Source organism: Trichomonas vaginalis, chromosome IV (genome assembly GCF_026262505.1).
Source record: "Trichomonas vaginalis G3 chromosome IV, whole genome shotgun sequence".
In the NCBI taxonomy this organism is placed as follows: Eukaryota; Parabasalia; order Trichomonadida; family Trichomonadidae; genus Trichomonas; species Trichomonas vaginalis.
This window is the reverse complement of record NC_067206.1, coordinates 25,259,923-25,279,258: the sequence shown is the minus strand read 5'-3', so window position 1 is coordinate 25,279,258 and position 19,336 is coordinate 25,259,923. Positions and strand designations below refer to the sequence as shown.

General features: G+C 33.4%; 5 protein-coding genes and 2 pseudogenes across 7 annotated transcripts, besides 4 other annotated features; 5 read left to right on the top strand and 2 right to left on the bottom strand.

Moving 5' to 3' along the window:
- Positions 1-4,481: 4,481 nt before the first annotated feature.
- TVAGG3_0165680 (uncharacterized protein) lies at positions 4,482-4,781 on the top strand (the record flags this gene model as incomplete). Its single annotated transcript, XM_051225133.1, has 1 exon — positions 4,482-4,781. One exon carries the CDS (start codon positions 4,482-4,484, stop codon positions 4,779-4,781), a length of 300 nt encoding a protein of 99 aa, XP_051110119.1.
- A 1,413-nt stretch (positions 4,782-6,194) lies between these two features.
- Positions 6,195-6,228: a terminal%2Cinverted (terminal inverted repeat of MuDR-4N1_TV transposon ID:TVAGG3_0165670).
- Positions 6,195-6,722: a mobile genetic element.
- Positions 6,694-6,722: a terminal%2Cinverted (terminal inverted repeat of MuDR-4N1_TV transposon ID:TVAGG3_0165670).
- A 1,393-nt stretch (positions 6,723-8,115) lies between these two features.
- Positions 8,116-19,336: part of a mobile genetic element that runs on past the window's edge.
- TVAGG3_0165650 (DNA/RNA polymerase superfamily) lies at positions 9,254-11,084 on the top strand (the record flags this gene model as incomplete). Its single annotated transcript, XM_051225132.1, has 1 exon — positions 9,254-11,084. A coding segment is annotated over one exon (1,831 nt), but the record flags the coding sequence as incomplete, so codon positions are not given.
- Positions 12,039-12,797, top strand: TVAGG3_0165640 (DNA/RNA polymerase superfamily; the record flags this gene model as incomplete). The annotated part of the gene is made up of 1 exon (XM_051225131.1): positions 12,039-12,797. The coding sequence occupies one exon, from the start codon at positions 12,039-12,041 to the stop codon at positions 12,795-12,797; it is 759 nt and encodes a 252-aa protein (XP_051110117.1).
- TVAGG3_0165630 lies at positions 12,899-14,419 on the top strand (annotated as a pseudogene). The gene has a single exon. A coding segment is annotated over exon 1 (1,521 nt).
- On the top strand, positions 14,451-14,723 carry TVAGG3_0165620 (uncharacterized protein; the record flags this gene model as incomplete). Its single annotated transcript, XM_051225130.1, has 1 exon — positions 14,451-14,723. One exon carries the CDS (start codon positions 14,451-14,453, stop codon positions 14,721-14,723), a length of 273 nt encoding a protein of 90 aa, XP_051110116.1.
- Positions 15,433-16,566, bottom strand: TVAGG3_0165610 (uncharacterized protein; the record flags this gene model as incomplete). The annotated part of the gene is made up of 1 exon (XM_051225129.1): positions 15,433-16,566. The coding sequence occupies one exon, from the start codon at positions 16,564-16,566 to the stop codon at positions 15,433-15,435; it is 1,134 nt and encodes a 377-aa protein (XP_051110115.1).
- Positions 18,648-19,308, bottom strand: TVAGG3_0165600 (annotated as a pseudogene). Its single transcript has one exon. A coding segment is annotated over exon 1 (661 nt).

The window sequence follows — 19,336 nt, the reverse complement described above, 5'->3', positions numbered from 1 at the left end:
GACATTGCCTCTGCATGTCTCCCAGAATGGAACAATGTTCCGCATTCATAACTTGAACGCGGAAGTTTGACCGACAAGAGTGTATTGTGCACTCCTGTCGGTCGCAGTGTCTCATTCTGGGAGACATTGCCTCTGCATGTCTCCCAGAATGGAACAATGTTCCGCATTCATAACTTGAACGCGGAAGTTTGACCGACAAGAGTGTATTGTGCACTCCTGTCGGTCGCAGTGTCTCATTCTGGGAGACATTGCCTCTGCATGTCTCCCAGAATGGAACAATGTTCCGCATTCATAACTTGAACGCGGAAGTTTGACCGACAAGAGTGTATTGTGCACTCCTGTCGGTCGCAGTGTCTCATTCTGGGAGACATTGCCTCTGCATGTCTCCCAGAATGGAACAATGTTCCGCATTCATAACTTGAACGCGGAAGTTTGACCGACAAGAGTGTATTGTGCACTCCTGTCGGTCGCAGTGTCTCATTCTGGGAGACATTGCCTCTGCATGTCTCCCAGAATGGAACAATGTTCCGCATTCATAACTTGAACGCGGAAGTTTGACCGACAAGAGTGTATTGTGCACTCCTGTCGGTCGCAGTGTCTCATTCTGGGAGACATTGCCTCTGCATGTCTCCCAGAATGGAACAATGTTCCGCATTCATAACTTGAACGCGGAAGTTTGACCGACAAGAGTGTATTGTGCACTCCTGTCGGTCGCAGTGTCTCATTCTGGGAGACATTGCCTCTGCATGTCTCCCAGAATGGAACAATGTTCCGCATTCATAACTTGAACGCGGAAGTTTGACCGACAAGAGTGTATTGTGCACTCCTGTCGGTCGCAGTGTCTCATTCTGGGAGACATTGCCTCTGCATGTCTCCCAGAATGGAACAATGTTCCGCATTCATAACTTGAACGCGGAAGTTTGACCGACAAGAGTGCATTATCCAATATTTTTTGTCATATACCTCAACCCACAAAGACAAACCCTTACATAAAATAGGTAAACTTTGGTTTTCACTTAATAATGTTTATTTTTAATTTTTTGTTCTTTATATAACTTTTTCTTCTACTAAACTATTTTACAGACTCTACTGAGCTATCCTCACATATATACCTGTGACAATAACACATATATACTCCCTTCATATTCTGATCTCATGACATATTACAGCACAAACTATAATTATACAACATACCTCATAAAGTCTGATTTTACCCCTATCTAAGCGTTCAAAACTATTTTCCCCGCATAATCTGATTCTTCTGGCTCTGCTGATTCGATTTCTGCTGTCAGATCGTGAAAATATGCATCACACAATGAGATAAACACAAAATACACAACTTAATATTTTCCTTAAAATTGTCAATTCCTCGATCTTGACATATTTATTATTTCATCCGTTTTCCCTCACAAATATATTTAATCTTCTGAATAAGACGTATAATAAAATGAATATCTTAAAAACTAAAATACAAAATTAATGTTGGGTAATGACTAGATATAGTATGCACTTTTGAATTCATACATTTTTTGAAAAAATTGTATTTTCAAAAAAAGATGTTGTTTCAGTATGAACTTGAAGAGAAATTTTAAGGAAAATAAGTTTTGAACGCTTAGATAGGGGTAAAATCAGACTTTATGAGGTATGTTGTATAATTATAGTTTGTGCTGTAATATGTCATGAGATCAGAATATGAAGGAGTATATATGTGTTATTGTCACAGGTATATATGTGAGGATAGCTCAGTAGAGTCTGTAAAATAGTTTAGTAGAAGAAAAAGTTATATAAAGAACAAAAAATTAAAAATAAACATTATTAAGTGAAAACCAAAGTTTACCTATTTTATGTAAGTTTTGTCTTTTTGAGGTATGACTATGGATAATGCACTCTTGTCGGTCAAACTTCCGTTCAAGTTATGAATGCGGAACATTGTTCCATTCTGGGAGACATGCAGAGGCAATGTCTCCCAGAATGAGACACTGCGACCGACAGGAGTGCACAATACACTCTTGTCGGTCAAACTTCCGCGTTCAAGTTATGAATGCGGAACATTGTTCCATTCTGGGAGACATGCAGAGGCAATGTCTCCCAGAATGAGACACTGCGACCGACAGGAGTGCACAATACACTCTTGTCGGTCAAACTTCCGCGTTCAAGTTATCAATGCGGAACATTGTTCCATTCTGGGAGACATGCAGAGGCAATGTCTCCCAGAATGAGACACTGCGACCGACAGGAGTGCACAATACACTCTTGTCGGTCAAACTTCCGCGTTCAAGTTATCAATGCGGAACATTGTTCCATTCTGGGAGACATGCAGAGGCAATGTCTCCCAGAATGAGACACTGCGACCGACAGGAGTGCACAATACACTCTTGTCGGTCAAACTTCCGCGTTCAAGTTATCAATGCGGAACATTGTTCCATTCTGGGAGACATGCAGAGGCAATGTCTCCCAGAATGAGACACTGCGACCGACAGGAGTGCACAATACACTCTTGTCGGTCAAACTTCCGCGTTCAAGTTATCAATGCGGAACATTGTTCCATTCTGGGAGACATGCAGAGGCAATGTCTCCCAGAATGAGACACTGCGACCGACAGGAGTGCACAATACACTCTTGTCGGTCAAACTTCCGCGTTCAAGTTATCAATGCGGAACATTGTTCCATTCTGGGAGACATGCAGAGGCAATGTCTCCCAGAATGAGACACTGCGACCGACAGGAGTGCACAATACACTCTTGTCGGTCAAACTTCCGCGTTCAAGTTATCAATGCGGAACATTGTTCCATTCTGGGAGACATGCAGAGGCAATGTCTCCCAGAATGAGACACTGCGACCGACAGGAGTGCACAATACACTCTTGTCGGTCAAACTTCCGCGTTCAAGTTATCAATGCGGAACATTGTTCCATTCTGGGAGACATGCAGAGGCAATGTCTCCCAGAATGAGACACTGCGACCGACAGGAGTGCACAATACACTCTTGTCGGTCAAACTTCCGCGTTCAAGTTATCAATGCGGAACATTGTTCCATTCTGGGAGACATGCAGAGGCAATGTCTCCCAGAATGAGACACTGCGACCGACAGGAGTGCACAATACACTCTTGTCGGTCAAACTTCCGCGTTCAAGTTATCAATGCGGAACATTGTTCCATTCTGGGAGACATGCAGAGGCAATGTCTCCCAGAATGAGACACTGCGACCGACAGGAGTGCACAATACACTCTTGTCGGTCAAACTTCCGCGTTCAAGTTATCAATGCGGAACATTGTTCCATTCTGGGAGACATGCAGAGGCAATGTCTCCCAGAATGAGACACTGCGACCGACAGGAGTGCACAATACACTCTTGTCGGTCAAACTTCCGCGTTCAAGTTATCAATGCGGAACATTGTTCCATTCTGGGAGACATGCAGAGGCAATGTCTCCCAGAATGAGACACTGCGACCGACAGGAGTGCACAATACACTCTTGTCGGTCAAACTTCCGCGTTCAAGTTATCAATGCGGAACATTGTTCCATTCTGGGAGACATGCAGAGGCAATGTCTCCCAGAATGAGACACTGCGACCGACAGGAGTGCACAATACACTCTTGTCGGTCAAACTTCCGCGTTCAAGTTATCAATGCGGAACATTGTTCCATTCTGGGAGACATGCAGAGGCAATGTCTCCCAGAATGAGACACTGCGACCGACAGGAGTGCACAATACACTCTTGTCGGTCAAACTTCCGCGTTCAAGTTATCAATGCGGAACATTGTTCCATTCTGGGAGACATGCAGAGGCAATGTCTCCCAGAATGAGACACTGCGACCGACAGGAGTGCACAATACACTCTTGTCGGTCAAACTTCCGCGTTCAAGTTATCAATGCGGAACATTGTTCCATTCTGGGAGACATGCAGAGGCAATGTCTCCCAGAATGAGACACTGCGACCGACAGGAGTGCACAATACACTCTTGTCGGTCAAACTTCCGCGTTCAAGTTATCAATGCGGAACATTGTTCCATTCTGGGAGACATGCAGAGGCAATGTCTCCCAGAATGAGACACTGCGACCGACAGGAGTGCACAATACACTCTTGTCGGTCAAACTTCCGCGTTCAAGTTATCAATGCGGAACATTGTTCCATTCTGGGAGACATGCAGAGGCAATGTCTCCCAGAATGAGACACTGCGACCGACAGGAGTGCACAATACACTCTTGTCGGTCAAACTTCCGCGTTCAAGTTATCAATGCGGAACATTGTTCCATTCTGGGAGACATGCAGAGGCAATGTCTCCCAGAATGAGACACTGCGACCGACAGGAGTGCACAATACACTCTTGTCGGTCAAACTTCCGCGTTCAAGTTATCAATGCGGAACATTGTTCCATTCTGGGAGACATGCAGAGGCAATGTCTCCCAGAATGAGACACTGCGACCGACAGGAGTGCACAATACACTCTTGTCGGTCAAACTTCCGCGTTCAAGTTATCAATGCGGAACATTGTTCCATTCTGGGAGACATGCAGAGGCAATGTCTCCCAGAATGAGACACTGCGACCGACAGGAGTGCACAATACACTCTTGTCGGTCAAACTTCCGCGTTCAAGTTATCAATGCGGAACATTGTTCCATTCTGGGAGACATGCAGAGGCAATGTCTCCCAGAATGAGACACTGCGACCGACAGGAGTGCACAATACACTCTTGTCGGTCAAACTTCCGCGTTCAAGTTATCAATGCGGAACATTGTTCCATTCTGGGAGACATGCAGAGGCAATGTCTCCCAGAATGAGACACTGCGACCGACAGGAGTGCACAATACACTCTTGTCGGTCAAGTTTTGCATCACATTCTGATTGCAGAAGATTGTCTCATTCTGGGAGACATGCAGAGGCAATGTCTCCCGAAATGATACCGTCATACCAACACCAATTTATTCCTTCTTTCCATTGTCATACAATTCAATATTTTTATCAATCTTAATCAACTTTTTTTATTCTTCTTTAATTCAATTTATCTTTCTCCTAGAATATCTATTCCTTTAACAGACATAAAATCACTAATCGAGCTTTTTCAATACTCAAAATTTCATATAAATCTTTGTTATTTTTTCTCTCATCGCTTATTTTATTAAATATACATATTTCCTCTCACATATCCCTCTTCATATATATTGGATCTCAACACTCATCTATTAGAACAATATATTTTCGCTTAATCTCATATTATTCATTAACAATCTTTCCTTCTTATTTCTAGTTAACCTACCAATATATATATAGAATATATGCCCAATTACATATTCAGATACATTAAATTCAAGAAATTCTTCTAATATTATTCTCCTATTCATAATAAAATCATATTTAGTCTCACATCACAATTCTATCAGTTCTCCAATATCATATCATATTGGTAACATCACATATATCTCTTATAATATCACTTAAATTTGTATTTTTTTATTAATTATATTTAATTAGTTCTACATTCTATTATTATAGAGGTTTGACAAACTCATCAATAGTTAAAATCAAAATCTATTCAGAACTTTGAATCTAATGAAAATTACATTTCGATATCTTTTTGCAAGCTTAATTTTTTGTATTATCTTAAAATACATTTAGTAATGTTATGTACGTATTGAATTCAAATTATAGCGCAGTAACATGCAACTCATCTTGAGATTCACATTTCATTTTCACAATTATTGCATATATACATCAATAACATATTGTACTCATATATCTACACGACTCTAAACTCAATGACATCAAATAATGCTTGTAATATTTAAAATAATTTTTGCATTTTTGATTCTCAGCTTAACTTCTATAAATGTCACCAAAACATTTCATTCCTACCAAGAAATAATATATTAGTAATTAAGCGTTTATTACCATTGTTACTCACATCATATTAATTCATTTTTGTAATTTTTTAAATAAATGACTGGAATCATAAACCCTATGTACCCATATCAACATGTTAAAATTTCAAAGTCTGAAACTTAGTATACATTGAGTTTCATGAAATCAGATAATCTCGTAGATTTCTTAAATATTATATATTGCTGGCCAATAATGATGCAGCATGATTCTCCATCATATCAGCATTCTAAACATATCTTTATTTTGTCAATTGGCATAAATTAAGTGTGCTTTTCAGGCGATAAATGGTATTTTAGATACCTGGGTAGGGGGTCGGGAACAGGACAAATTTGCCACACGGCACTTTTTTTTAAAAAAATTAATGGAGCGGAGCGATACTCTGCTGCAGGAGCCCCAAGGCTCCCAATCATTACGAAAGGGAGCCTCATGGCTCCTGAGAAACCTCTTTGAGAAGGTTTTCTTTAAGAAAACCTTCTCAAAGATGATTGTCAGCATTCACTCAAAATCTACCAAGAGTTTCAAAGTTTCAAATCTATCTGAAATGAAGCTTTGAATCTATTGTATATCTAATTGTAGAGGTACCTTTTCAAAATGTCTTCTATTGATTAAATTTAATCAGTAAAAGTCATTTTGAAAAGGTACATCTCTATAATTGCTATTGAGCATTCACTCTTGGAACCTTGGAGCTCTTGTGTAGTGCATGAAAACTCCAAGATTCTAGCATAAAACATATATCATAGACATAATTTCTTCAAATATAATTTAAGGTTATTTTTTAAAAAATAGAAAAGCGTAATTTAAGGTTATTGAAAAGTGACACTTGGCAAATTTGTCCCGCACTCACCCCCTAGAGTGAGGGTAAAACAATAATAAATATGAAAAGAAAAATAATGTAATAAAACAATGATAAATATGAAAAGAAAGATAATCTTATAAAACAATGATAAATATGAAAAGAAAGAAAATGTCATAAAATAACAATCATTTAATAAACGCAGTTTATTACTCCATGAGTTAATAGCCAACTTGATTTTAGGAAGAGTTAAAGAATTTGTTACCACAATTTAATAAGTAACAGCTAACATTGATATATATTTAAGAATGATTGCGATTTACAACAATTAAAGTTAGTAGTTAAGATGCTAAGTGCCTAAAGGAATTCCTGAAAAGATATTTTCAAAATTGAATGAATTATAAGCAATATAGGTATAATATAAACTTAACTCATTCAATAGAAGTGTAACAGAATTTTAATTTGCTAAAAATCTAAAAATTGGAAGAAACTTGATTTAAATGTAAGAAATAAGATAATACTTTATATGTAGATTTTGTAATATATCTATTTGAGATTAATAATTTATCGGAATTAAAGCTAAGATTTTAGAGCACAAATAGTAGTATATGAGTGCGGGTTGTGTGACTTTTTTTGTTGCATCTATATATAGACGATGCATTAAAATATATTTATTTATAAATCATTAAAAAATTAACATTAATTTTAAAATAATTTATTTTTTTATCTTTTATAAAAGAAGCTATATATAGATGATGTCAGATATTCCGCGATTAATTAAACATTGTTTAAATCCTGAATGGGTTAAACTTCAATTTAAAAATGAAGATTGTGAATTATTAAATGAATATGAAAGCCAAAATAAGCTAATGAGGTATAAATATAATGATAAAGAATATTTAATTTCATGGAATCAATGGAGTCATAATCAAAGACCTCATAAACGAGAAGAAGAAATTGAAAATAATGAAATGGAAATCATTGATGACATTAAAGAGGATGGAATTCCTAAATTTTGTAGAAAAACCTTTAGAACTAAGTTAGGAGCATATAAACGTAGAGTATTAAATCCTGAATATCTTAAACATCAATTTAAAAAGGAAGACTGTGAATTATTAAACGTTAATGAATATGAAAATGCTAAATCAAAACTGAGATATAAATATATTGGAAGTGATGAAAGGTGTAAAGATAAAGATAAAGTTTATTCAGTTTCATATAATAACTGGCACACGTTGGGGATAAGAAAACATTTAGGAGATTATGGTAAAAGTTCTGAATTCTTCAAATCTAGTATGTATGAGAGAGTAAAAGAAATCAGATATAATTATCATTCAAGAATGAAAAATAAACTTTAAAAATTCATGTCTTACATTTTTTGAATAATTTATTTTTTTAATTCGTATGAAAATGAGTGTCAAGACTAACGACGTTAAAAAATTGGGATTCACAAACGAGGAAATAAAGGATATATTAGAGGAGGCGAGTTATGAAGTTAATAAATATTATTTAAGAAATTGTCAAAAATTCGCGGAGTTATTAAATGATTTAGATTATGATGGAAAAATGAATAAAGATGATGTTATAAATTTCTTATATCCCACATCTGAAGAAGAAAAACCTAAAGAACCTGATGTTTTCCCTGAATATTATGAAGAACGGATTAAAGATGATGAATATGATGAAATTGAAAGACTGGAAAAAATAAGAGATGAAATAGATGAAAAAATTAAGGAATTAAGAGAAGTTGAAAAATATAATGAGAATGAAGTAGAGGGTTTAATGAATATCCCAGCTTCAGAATCAGAAGTTCAAAAATCTCATGAAGAAAGATATAAAAATTACTTTTTGGAATCTACTAAAAATTTATTAGATGGTGAAATAGATGAAACACTTTCAGAAGAAGGCACAAAATTTATTCATAAACATAAGTTACAATTTATTGACGATGGAGATTATCCATGTATATTACTTTCACCTCCTCTTGATTCTGAAAAATTCAAAAAAGCACTGAAAAATGTAACATATGCAACAAATACGATTAAGAAAGAAGACCATGATATTTACACAAATTATTATTTAAATAAATGTACAGGTGTTGATAAAGTTTTTGATTTGTTAGATAAAATATCAAAAGAAACAATTGGTACATATAAAATTTTATGCGATTGTGGTTTCATTATTGAAGATACTAATAATGTTTCATATGAAAGAACAGCACCGAAGGAAGACGAAGTTGAAAGGTCTATACCATTCGTTATTAAGAATATAAAAGATATGAAAACTTATAAACATTATATTTATTCATTTATTTCAGAAAAAATGGAAGCAACCCATAAAACATCATCTCATCATTTTATAGCTATTCATACATTCCTTTTCAAAGTTGTGAAATTAAATAAGACAGGAATTAGATTTAATGTATCAGGGTACGCATTCTTGAGTAAATTAAAATGTATTCGTCACGTCGCAGATGATAAAAATTTATGTGTTCTTAATTCATTTTATGGACTTTAGCCCTGGACTTTAAAAAAATAAACTTTATTTTTATTTATTTTTTAATTTTTTATTCTTACATAAATGAACAAAAACGGAACAGCTAAAATGAATGATAATCAAATAAGAGCCGAAGGTAGAAGGTTATTTAAACGCTTCTATAACATTCCTGATGGTGTTAATCCTAAAACTCGTAGAAGTTATTTAAATGAAGCCATAGATGCATATGAAGGATTTGACATTTCATCAGAAAGTGAGAGGTTAGCAAGAATGTTAAACGTTAATATTGATTTTTATTATTGTGACCCTCAACCAGAAGACGTAGACATAAATAAGGTAGACTTTCCATTAGTGGAATCAATAATGATAGATCCAGAATTTGAAACAGTAAATATTTTATTAACACAGAGTCCATGTGGAAAACTTCACGCTGACAGAATTACAGACGTTGAAGCACTCACAGGATATAAAGTTTGCCCCTTTTGCAAAGAAGAAGTATATTCTATCCGTGATGACCCAGAAAGGAAAAACCAAAGAAGATTTTTAAAACATTGTGAGAAATGTAAAGAAAATAATGGAAGATTAATTCAAGACGTTCAATTGCAAAACACACAACAACCATATGCACCACATATCACGAAACAGAAGATATATCAATGGCTATTAGCTCACAATTTGCAGGAATATTATAAACCAACAAGATATTATATTACTTTTGACTTCGAAACATTAGAGACTAAAGAAGAACTTCAACTTTCTGAATGTGCAACTTTGAACGCTTACTTAAAACCATTTATGGTATCATCAACTGTCAAAATAAAGCCGCAAACGGACTCTTTGAGTCCTGAAGGTCTTTCAGACCGAAGCGGCGAGGTCGTAGACCGTGATAAAACATTTACGAGGAATTTTTGCTTAACATCAAGTGATTCGTTCATCTCTGATTGGATTGAATTTTTATTTTCAACCTGTTCATTAGTTGCTAAATCAAATATTGAACAATATGAAGAATTAATGAAGCCGCAAACGGACCAAACGGCGGGGACTTTGTCCCATACATTAAATGAAAAACAGAAGGAAGCATTTAAAGAACTTCTAGATGAGGAATTCAATAAAGTGAATATCATAGGTTTTAATTCGGGAAAGTTTGATTTAAATTTAATTCTTCGTGATTTAAACACTGCAAAATGGAAAATAAAATCAATGCTGGGTTCTTCTTCTCAATTTAAGCAAATCATTGTAAAGAAAACAAACTGTCCATATGAATTAAGATTTATTGACATCAGAAATTATATAGCGGGTGGAACATTAGACCAATTCACTCAAGATTTCGGAAACAATAAATCACGTGTTAAATCCTTTTTCCCTTATCAATTCATCACATGGGAGAATTACGAAGATGAATTATATAAAGTGGAACCATTCACTCAAGATTCATTTTATTCAGCATTAACTCAAGAAACAATATCCGATTCAGATTATCAAATATATCTCAATGATGCTAAAAATTTTGAGAATAGATTAGAATATTTTATTCATTATTGCAATAAAGACGTTGAAATTATGATTGACCCAATTGATAAAATTATTGAAGAAACATTTGTTTATAAAATTGACATGCTTCATAATCTTTCTTTATCATCGAATGCATCAATGATTCGTTACGCTTTAGCATATAAAAACTTTAATCCTAATGAAACATATCCAGAAGAAGAAAATGTGGAATCAAGTTTTGAATTAACAAAAAAGTATTGGAAATATAAAATTGATTCATATAAGAAACAAGATGAAAAAGCAGAAAGGGATACTAAAAACAATGTTTCAATGGATGACTATCAATACTATCACGATTTAATCCTTTCATCTAAATGCAAAATGTGTGGTAAAGCGTTTACATATGCTAATAAACCAACATTAGATAGAATCGATAATGAAAAAACCACATACCAAAGAAAATTGTCAGTTAATGTGTTGTTATTGCAATGTCGTAAAATCAAATAAAGATGAAGATGTTCAACGTTTAAGAATCAATTTAAGAAATTATACATTAAAAAATAATTTACCAATGACTCTAGATTCAGTTGAAGCTTATCACATCCTCCGTAATGGAATTACTGGTGGTTTATCAAATGTTCAACATAGAGTTAATCTTAAAGGAATCACACACATTAATAAACTTTCATATAATCCAGAAACTAAAACTGTATCAAATGAGGACACTTCCAACATTATGACTCATTTCGTTGGTGTTGATTTTAATTCATTATATCCTTCATCATTTTCATCTAATCCTCATGATTTCATTCAATATACTGACCATAAAATGTATATGCCGGGAAGATTGAATGGTGTTATCATTTGTGATACAGCAACAAAGAAAGCAAAAGCACTGGGAATAATTAAGAAGAAAAATACTTTATTCGTGGCTGAAGTAAAGGGTCACATTGATGAAAAATACATTAATGATTACATAAACTTTTTACCGATAATAAGAAACTTAGATATTATCACAGATGAAAAAACAATTGGCAGTTTTATGTATAATTACATGAAATCAAACAATCTACCAGTTGACCAGAAACAGAGAAAATTAACTCAGTTAGCATCAACACACAACCAATATCAACCATTTTCTTCTTATTATCTTTGGTATCTAATAGACAGATTTCATTTTATCATTGATGACATTCAATCAATTTTAACATTTACTAAAAACACTTGTTTTAATGAATTTGCGAACGAATTTATGAATGAAAGACAAAAGGCTGAATTAGAAGGAAATAAAGGAAAAAGTTTATTTTGCAAGATTTCACTTAATGGATCATATGGTTACGATGCAATGAATACACAAAATTACGCAAAGACTAAAATAATGAATGCACAGAAGGCACGCGTTGCATGTATGTCAAATAAGTTTAAAAACATAAGAGAAATAGGTGAAGATACGTATCAAGTGATGCTTAAAGATAGATTTTATAGATGTGATACATGTTTACAAGAGGCATTCTTCACTTTAGATAATGCTAAATACTGGTATTTGGTTTTCATTTATGATTTTATGTATAAATGCATGGATGTTAATCGTTTTCATTTCATTGAAGGTGATACTGATTCATCTTATTGGGCTATTGCTGGCGACCCAAATCTTCCTAACACTCAAGCATTTCAAGCAATTGTTACCGATAAAAAATTTTATGATAAAAACATTTACAAATTCGCACCTTTTGATTTCTTTTGTTTTAATGAGAAATTTAAACCTAAATTAAAGAATAAAGCTGAAGAAAAAGCACATGAGAAAAGATTATTGGGTTTAGCAATTGAGAAACAAGGTGATAACATGGTTGCTTTATGTCCTAAGTGTTATACATCATTCAACGGTTCAATTGATGGAAGTGATTTTAAAAAGATTGCACAAAAAATGAAAGGTGTTAGTTTAAGACAAAATAAACAATTAACACCTAAAAATTATTTGGATATAATAAATGATAAAGTGATATTTGATGGTCAGAATATTAATTTACAACTTAAAAACGGGTCAATGACTCGCTTAACAATTGGTAAGACTGCATTAACAGGAGCACACACTAAGGCTGTATGTTGTGAAAATGGATGTTGTATGCCATTTATTTAATGAAATACCACAGAAGAGACAAAAGGAACCGTTAATAATGGTTTTGTACTATGATTCAAAGAGGTGGGCACCCTTAAAACATTTATTTTATTTTTATATAAATGGATAACACAGATTTAAAAATTTTAATTGATGATTTAGTACTTAATCAAAATTTTCTTAATTATTATGAATTAAAATCATATCTCCAAAAACATGATAACAATATAACGGGTGATGATATGGAATATTATTATCCATATTATAAAAATGAAATTTTGAAATATCATGATAAAATAATTTCTAAAATTAAAGACAAAATTAAAAATAATGAATATACAAAGGAAAAAACTAAATCACAACTTAAACAGTTGAAAGATTTCAAAAATAAAGTATTAACAGAAGAAGATATTGATGAATTATATAAATTATATAATCCTGAGCCGCAAAAGCAAAAGGAGCAAAAACAAAAGGTGCAAAACGCCCAGGTCATTCAGACCATAAATGATGCACAAGCTTTAATTTATGATTCATTAGTTAAACCATATTCAGCCCGACTTTTAAATGAAGATCAACTTTTGGAATTCATCCTTCAACATAAACTCGAAGCGGGAAAGTATATTAAACCTTTATATACAGCATATTTAAAACAAATGAATAGAATACATCCAGAATTAATGAAGGAAGGAATGAATTCCAAAACTTCATCATCCAAAATCAAAGCAGATAAAATTAAACCACCTGCAACACCAAAACCTCCAACGACAGTACCACCTCCTCCTTCAGTTAATCCTTCATTCACTTATTATATCCATTTCAAACATTTAAGAAGCAAAAAGATTTTAAAAAGGATTTCAAAATATTAAATAAACCAATTGACCCAAAAATTCAACCATTAAAGGAAAAATTTAGTCGCCCTTCATTTGCACCATATCCATATTCATACGAAATTGATCATCTGGAATATTCAAAAGGAAACGTTACTTATTTATTTGCCATTAACATTAACACCAGATATTTATATTGCATTCCAGTGAAAGGGAAAACAGAACAGGAAACAAGAAGAGCTATTCAATACTTACTAGATCATGAAAGAGTAGATAATATAAGGGGTGATGGTGATAAAGGATTTCAGGCAGCTATGACTCATTATTTCCCACAAATTAATTTTTACTTCTCATCCTCTCCATATACGTTTCATAATAAAATAGTTGATGTGGTAATGAGAACTCTTAGAGATGCGTTAGGGGTTAACGGTCAGATATACTGGGATGGAAATCATGACTCCATCATACAACAGTTAGTATATTATTATAATAATACATGGCATAGAACAATAAACATGAAACCAGTGGAAATGAAAAATGATATTTCAAAAGAATGGGAATATATTAGAAAGCAAATGGAAAAGTTGAATGATGTTAAACGTGAACAAATTAATTCAGGGCTCATGAATTTTAAACAAGGAAATAAAGTTTTAATTCATCTCGATTATGGAAAAACTGATAAATTAATGACAAAAAGAAGACGAAGATTTGACACAATAGCTGAATTTGTTAGATATATTAACGGCAATGCATTAGTTGAGGTTAACAATAAATTAATAGAAATTCCGATTTATTTTATTACTCCATTATATTTAAATAATATTTAATTTTTTTTATTTCGTAAGAAATGAGTGACAACGAAGCATCCAAGAGTCCAGACAATGAATATAAAAAGAAACTAAACAGAATTAAATCAAAAATATGCTATTACAAAAAGAAGCCACAATGCGGTGGGGTTGAAAACGATAAAGAGAGGAAAGAAATAATCGAAAAATTAGAAACTTACCGTTCAATCCTTAAACTGAGTGAAGCAAAAATAAAAGAATTTAATAGAATAAATAAATTGATTGGAAGAGATGAATTTAATAAAGATGAATTTTTAAACTCAATCCAAATTTAATTTTTATTCCTCTTCGACAACATCTCTCTTTCCATCATTACTGCATAACCACATTTTCTCAATTTTAGTGGTTTGTTATTTTTAACATGTTCTTGCATCATTTTTATCATTTCCTCCCTTGTTATGATTCGTGGTAAATTTTGAGCTTGTGGGGTATTCATTTATGATAAAAATAAAAATTTGTTATCACTTATTTTATCGTTAATGTTTACAGGTTATTCAATAATTAATTATTTTTGAAGAACCGAAGGTGCTACCATGCTACCATGTTGACAACACGACATTTTGACAACAACACAGGAGGAAGGTAGTTATTAATTATTTTTGAAGAACCGAAGGTGCTACCATGCTACCATGTGCTACCAGGTCATTTAACTTCTCTGAAAAAGTGTGACAACACGACATTTTGACAACAACACAGGAGGAAGGTAGTTATTAATTATTTTTGAAGAACCGAAGGTGCTACCATGCTACCATGTGCTACCAGGTCATTTAACTTCTCTGAAAAAGTGTGACAACACGACATTTTGACAACAACACAGGAGGAAGGTAGTTATTAATTATTTTGAAGAACCGAAGGTGCTACCATGCTACCATGTGCTACCAGGTCATTTAACTTCTCTGAAAAAGTGTGACAACACGACATTTTGACAACAACACAGGATTAATGCAAAAATAAATTCCAATCATACTTTATAAAGCTAGACCTTCAGGTCTCGCCGCTTAGCGGCTCATTTACAGGTATTTCATCATCAGTAAATGATTCCTCATTATCGTTTGGTTCAACCTGTTTATATAATCCTTTCATTTCTTCTTTCAAAACATAATACCATATCTGTTTACCGTCTATTCTTCTATGTTTCCTATCACATTTATCCTTAATACTCATTTGAAAGTTTTTGTCTTTCATGTCTGATGGTTTGCAGAATAGAGCATTTTCACACGTCATACCTGCACACAATTCATCATAATGTGTATTTATCCATACATCTAAAGGATTTGATGATAATTCAATTAAATCTTGTTTGGCTTCAGTCATCGGTATGATTCGTACATTAAATGATGAAAGGTCATATTGCATAAAATACGTCAGTAAATTATCATAAAATTCCTTTGTGCATGAATCCATTAAATTCTTGAAGTAATCAAATTGACCCTTGAATTTACCATTAACTCTTAAAACTACGTATCTTCTGTCTCCAACTTCAATTTTGACAGGGTAGACGTTGTTAGTTACGAAAATGAAGTTTGCAACATTCTGAGCAGTTCTTCTGGGTTGATTCTTTTCATTAATTCTAATCTCATTATCCGTAATAATTGATTTCAAAGCGTTGAAGTTTGCGAGTCTGTCTTCACCCACATTCTTGAGTTCATTAAGTACAAGAAACATTTTATTCTCAACTACTGAATTGAAATTACCCGTTAGCTCACTTATTTCGGTAATGTTTTTACATGAATAACCAGCGAGAAGTTCAGAAATAATGTCTGTAAATCTGTTTTTACCTGTTCCCTGAAGTCCTTTCAAAATAATTGCTGTTTCATTCTTGATTCCAGGATGTTGAATCATTGATGCAATCCAGCCGAGAAGGTATTTATACACTTCATCGTTATTATCACAAATGGCTTCTTTAATGAAATTCATAAACATCTCAATTTTTGAGTAATCTGGTTTTTCGAGAACGTTGTATTTATAACCTTGAAACGTTGAGAAAACATCTGGAGAATCAGATTTAAAGCAAACACCCTTAACGGTTAATGAGGATAATTGATTTAGTAGTACATCCATGCTGTATTGTTTTACCTTCTTCTTAAATAATTTAATCATTTTGAGTGACTCTTTCATGTTGACTGAAGAACGAATGATATTTGATTCATTTTGTCGTGGATATTATAGTCCTTTTGAATGAAATATTTATTTCCACAATCTACAAAACGAATTACACGTGATAAATTCCTCAATTACTTCAGAACTGTTTTTATACTGATGATTTTCAGCCTTGCGTCTAATATCTTTATCAAAAACGAGTCATCAAGTTTGATATCAAATGTTATTTTTGGCTTACTTAATAAAGGTAAAACATATCATCAAATATTCCTTTTGATAAAGTTTTAGAATCTTCACTAAACAAATGGGAGAAGTCATTAAATGTGCATATCTACTACGTGCTTTTTCAAAATTACTTTTTGCATTTTCTGTTAAACTGCAGAAGTTATAAACGTTATCGTATGCTTCATTAATTAAATGATTAGTAACGAATTAATAGCTTGAAACAGTGTGAATAATGTTATTTCTTTTTCTAAATTCATGTTTCCACCGTCATTATGTACTTCAAAATCACAGATGCCATCAACTATGCTCTGAGCTAGTTTATCGTCAATGTTACATCTTTGTTTCATTCATGATAGTCTTTATTTCTTCATTCTTCTGTTCAACTCTTACCTTAATATTCAAATCATTAATATATCATTCACTGTTCTAGTTAATGTTGAATCATAACTTCCACGAATGAATGAGTATGTTTTGATTGGTTCTGTTGCATTCTTGCGAACTCTTAATCACCATAACCACTAAAGAACGCTTTAATCATCCATAAGTCATGATATCAATATCATAATCATTGCAGAATAACATTTAATCATTCTGTTCGAAACTGAATAGAAGAAATGTGTTGCAATAAATGTGAAGACCTCCTGAAGCGGTTTTAACGATAACATCTTATCCGAAAGTTTGATAAAATGTCTTTTCTAACTGTTTCTTTAATTCATCATTGTACATTTATTGATATCAACATCTATAATCGTTAAATTTGAAATTTTATTACTAATAAAGCTGTACCAGTTTCTTCCTCTTCCTCCATCCATGTTTGAGTAGTTTATGTAAATCAATCTTGTTTTCACCAATCTTTCGTTGAGGGTTTTAGTTTCTGCCACAACTAATTCCTCAGCTAATGAATCAATAACTTTTTCATCAGAAACGATATAGTTGCTGTTGTTGTTTGTTGCTGTCATTTATATAGGAATAAAAAAATAAAAATAATTAATAACTAACTTCCTCCTGCTGTGTTGTCAAAATGTCGTGTTGTCACACTTTTTCATAGAAGTTAAATGACCTGGTAGCACATGGTAGCATGGTAGCACCTTCGGTTCTTCAAAAATTAATTCATAACTACCTTCCTCATTAATCCTGCTGTGTTGTCAAAATGTCGTGTTGTCAGTAATTTTCAGAGAAGTTAAATGACCTGGTAGCACATGGTAGCATGGTAGCACCTTCGGTTCTTCAAAAATAATTAATAACTACCTTCCTCCTGTGTTGTTGTCAAAATGTCGTGTTGTCAGTAATTTTCATAGAAGTTAAATGACCTGGTAGCACATGGTAGCATGGTAGCACCTTCGGTTATTCAATAATTAATTCATAACTACCTTCCTCATTAATCCTGCTGTGTTGTCAAAATGTCGTGTTGTCACACTTTTTCAGAGAAGTTAAATGACCTGGTAGCACATGGTAGCATGGTAGCACCTTCGGTTCTTCAAAAATAATTATTTTTTGAATGACTGGGAAATAAATTTACGTCAAATATGCAATTTATAAAATCTTATGTCGACAGGCTACGTAGCACAGTGGTCTAAGGTGGTGTTATGGAGGGGTCAAGTCTGGTTCGAACCGACAGGCCGTATTTTCTCATTTTCTTTGTTTGTCTTGTTTGTCGTGAATAAAAAGTATCATAAAAGTGCTCTATCTTCCACGGAATAAATAAAAAATTTACTTATTTCTTCTTTATTTCTTCTTTATTTCTTTGTTCCCGTGGAAGAAGGGTTTTGCTGTTTTTTCTCAGCCGAAATCAATGATTTTTTCATTTTTGGAATCCTTAGCGAATGAGGAATCTTTTCTCTCGTGGAAGCTTTGACCTAAAATAAATGGTTCATTTACTCACAATATTTTTGTACAAAACGACCCCAAACTTTTAACTTCTTTTCTGCAGCTTCAAATGCTATCTTAGCGAGTTCATATTCTCTAAATTCTCTCTTTAAATCTTCTTGTTCCCATTGGTCTAGTTCGTATGGAGAATCTCTATAACCATAATATATCTCACGTTCATGTTCTAATTGTTTTTCGCACATTTTTCCAATTCTTCTTCAAACAAAGGTTTAGCATTTTCTACTGTATCTTCGAGTTCTTCTTCATCTAACTTCTCATGAACTTTCTTGTCTATGGAGTCCATAATTTTCCAACTGCTATGCAATATTTTGGAGAAGCCCACATTGTTATATAGTTTATAAGTCTTGGGTCTACATACGTTCCTCTAACCTGTTTGATTTCATCAGGAATTCCTGCATGAATTTTGTATAAAAAGCAACCGCCGGAATTCGGACTGTTGCTATATTCTTCACAAAATGCCTTATAATACTCTTCCCAGGACTTATTTTCCAACAGCTTTCTAAAGTCTTTCCTAAACTGCTGACACATCTTTGTTGCATTAATGTAACCATCCTTGTCTCTACGTAAGACTTCAATATCGTTATAAGTGCCTTTTGTGAATGTTTCGCCATTAGATTTGTTCGTGAATGTTTTTGCTTCGACTGACATTACTGTTCTTACATACAAAATAAAAAAT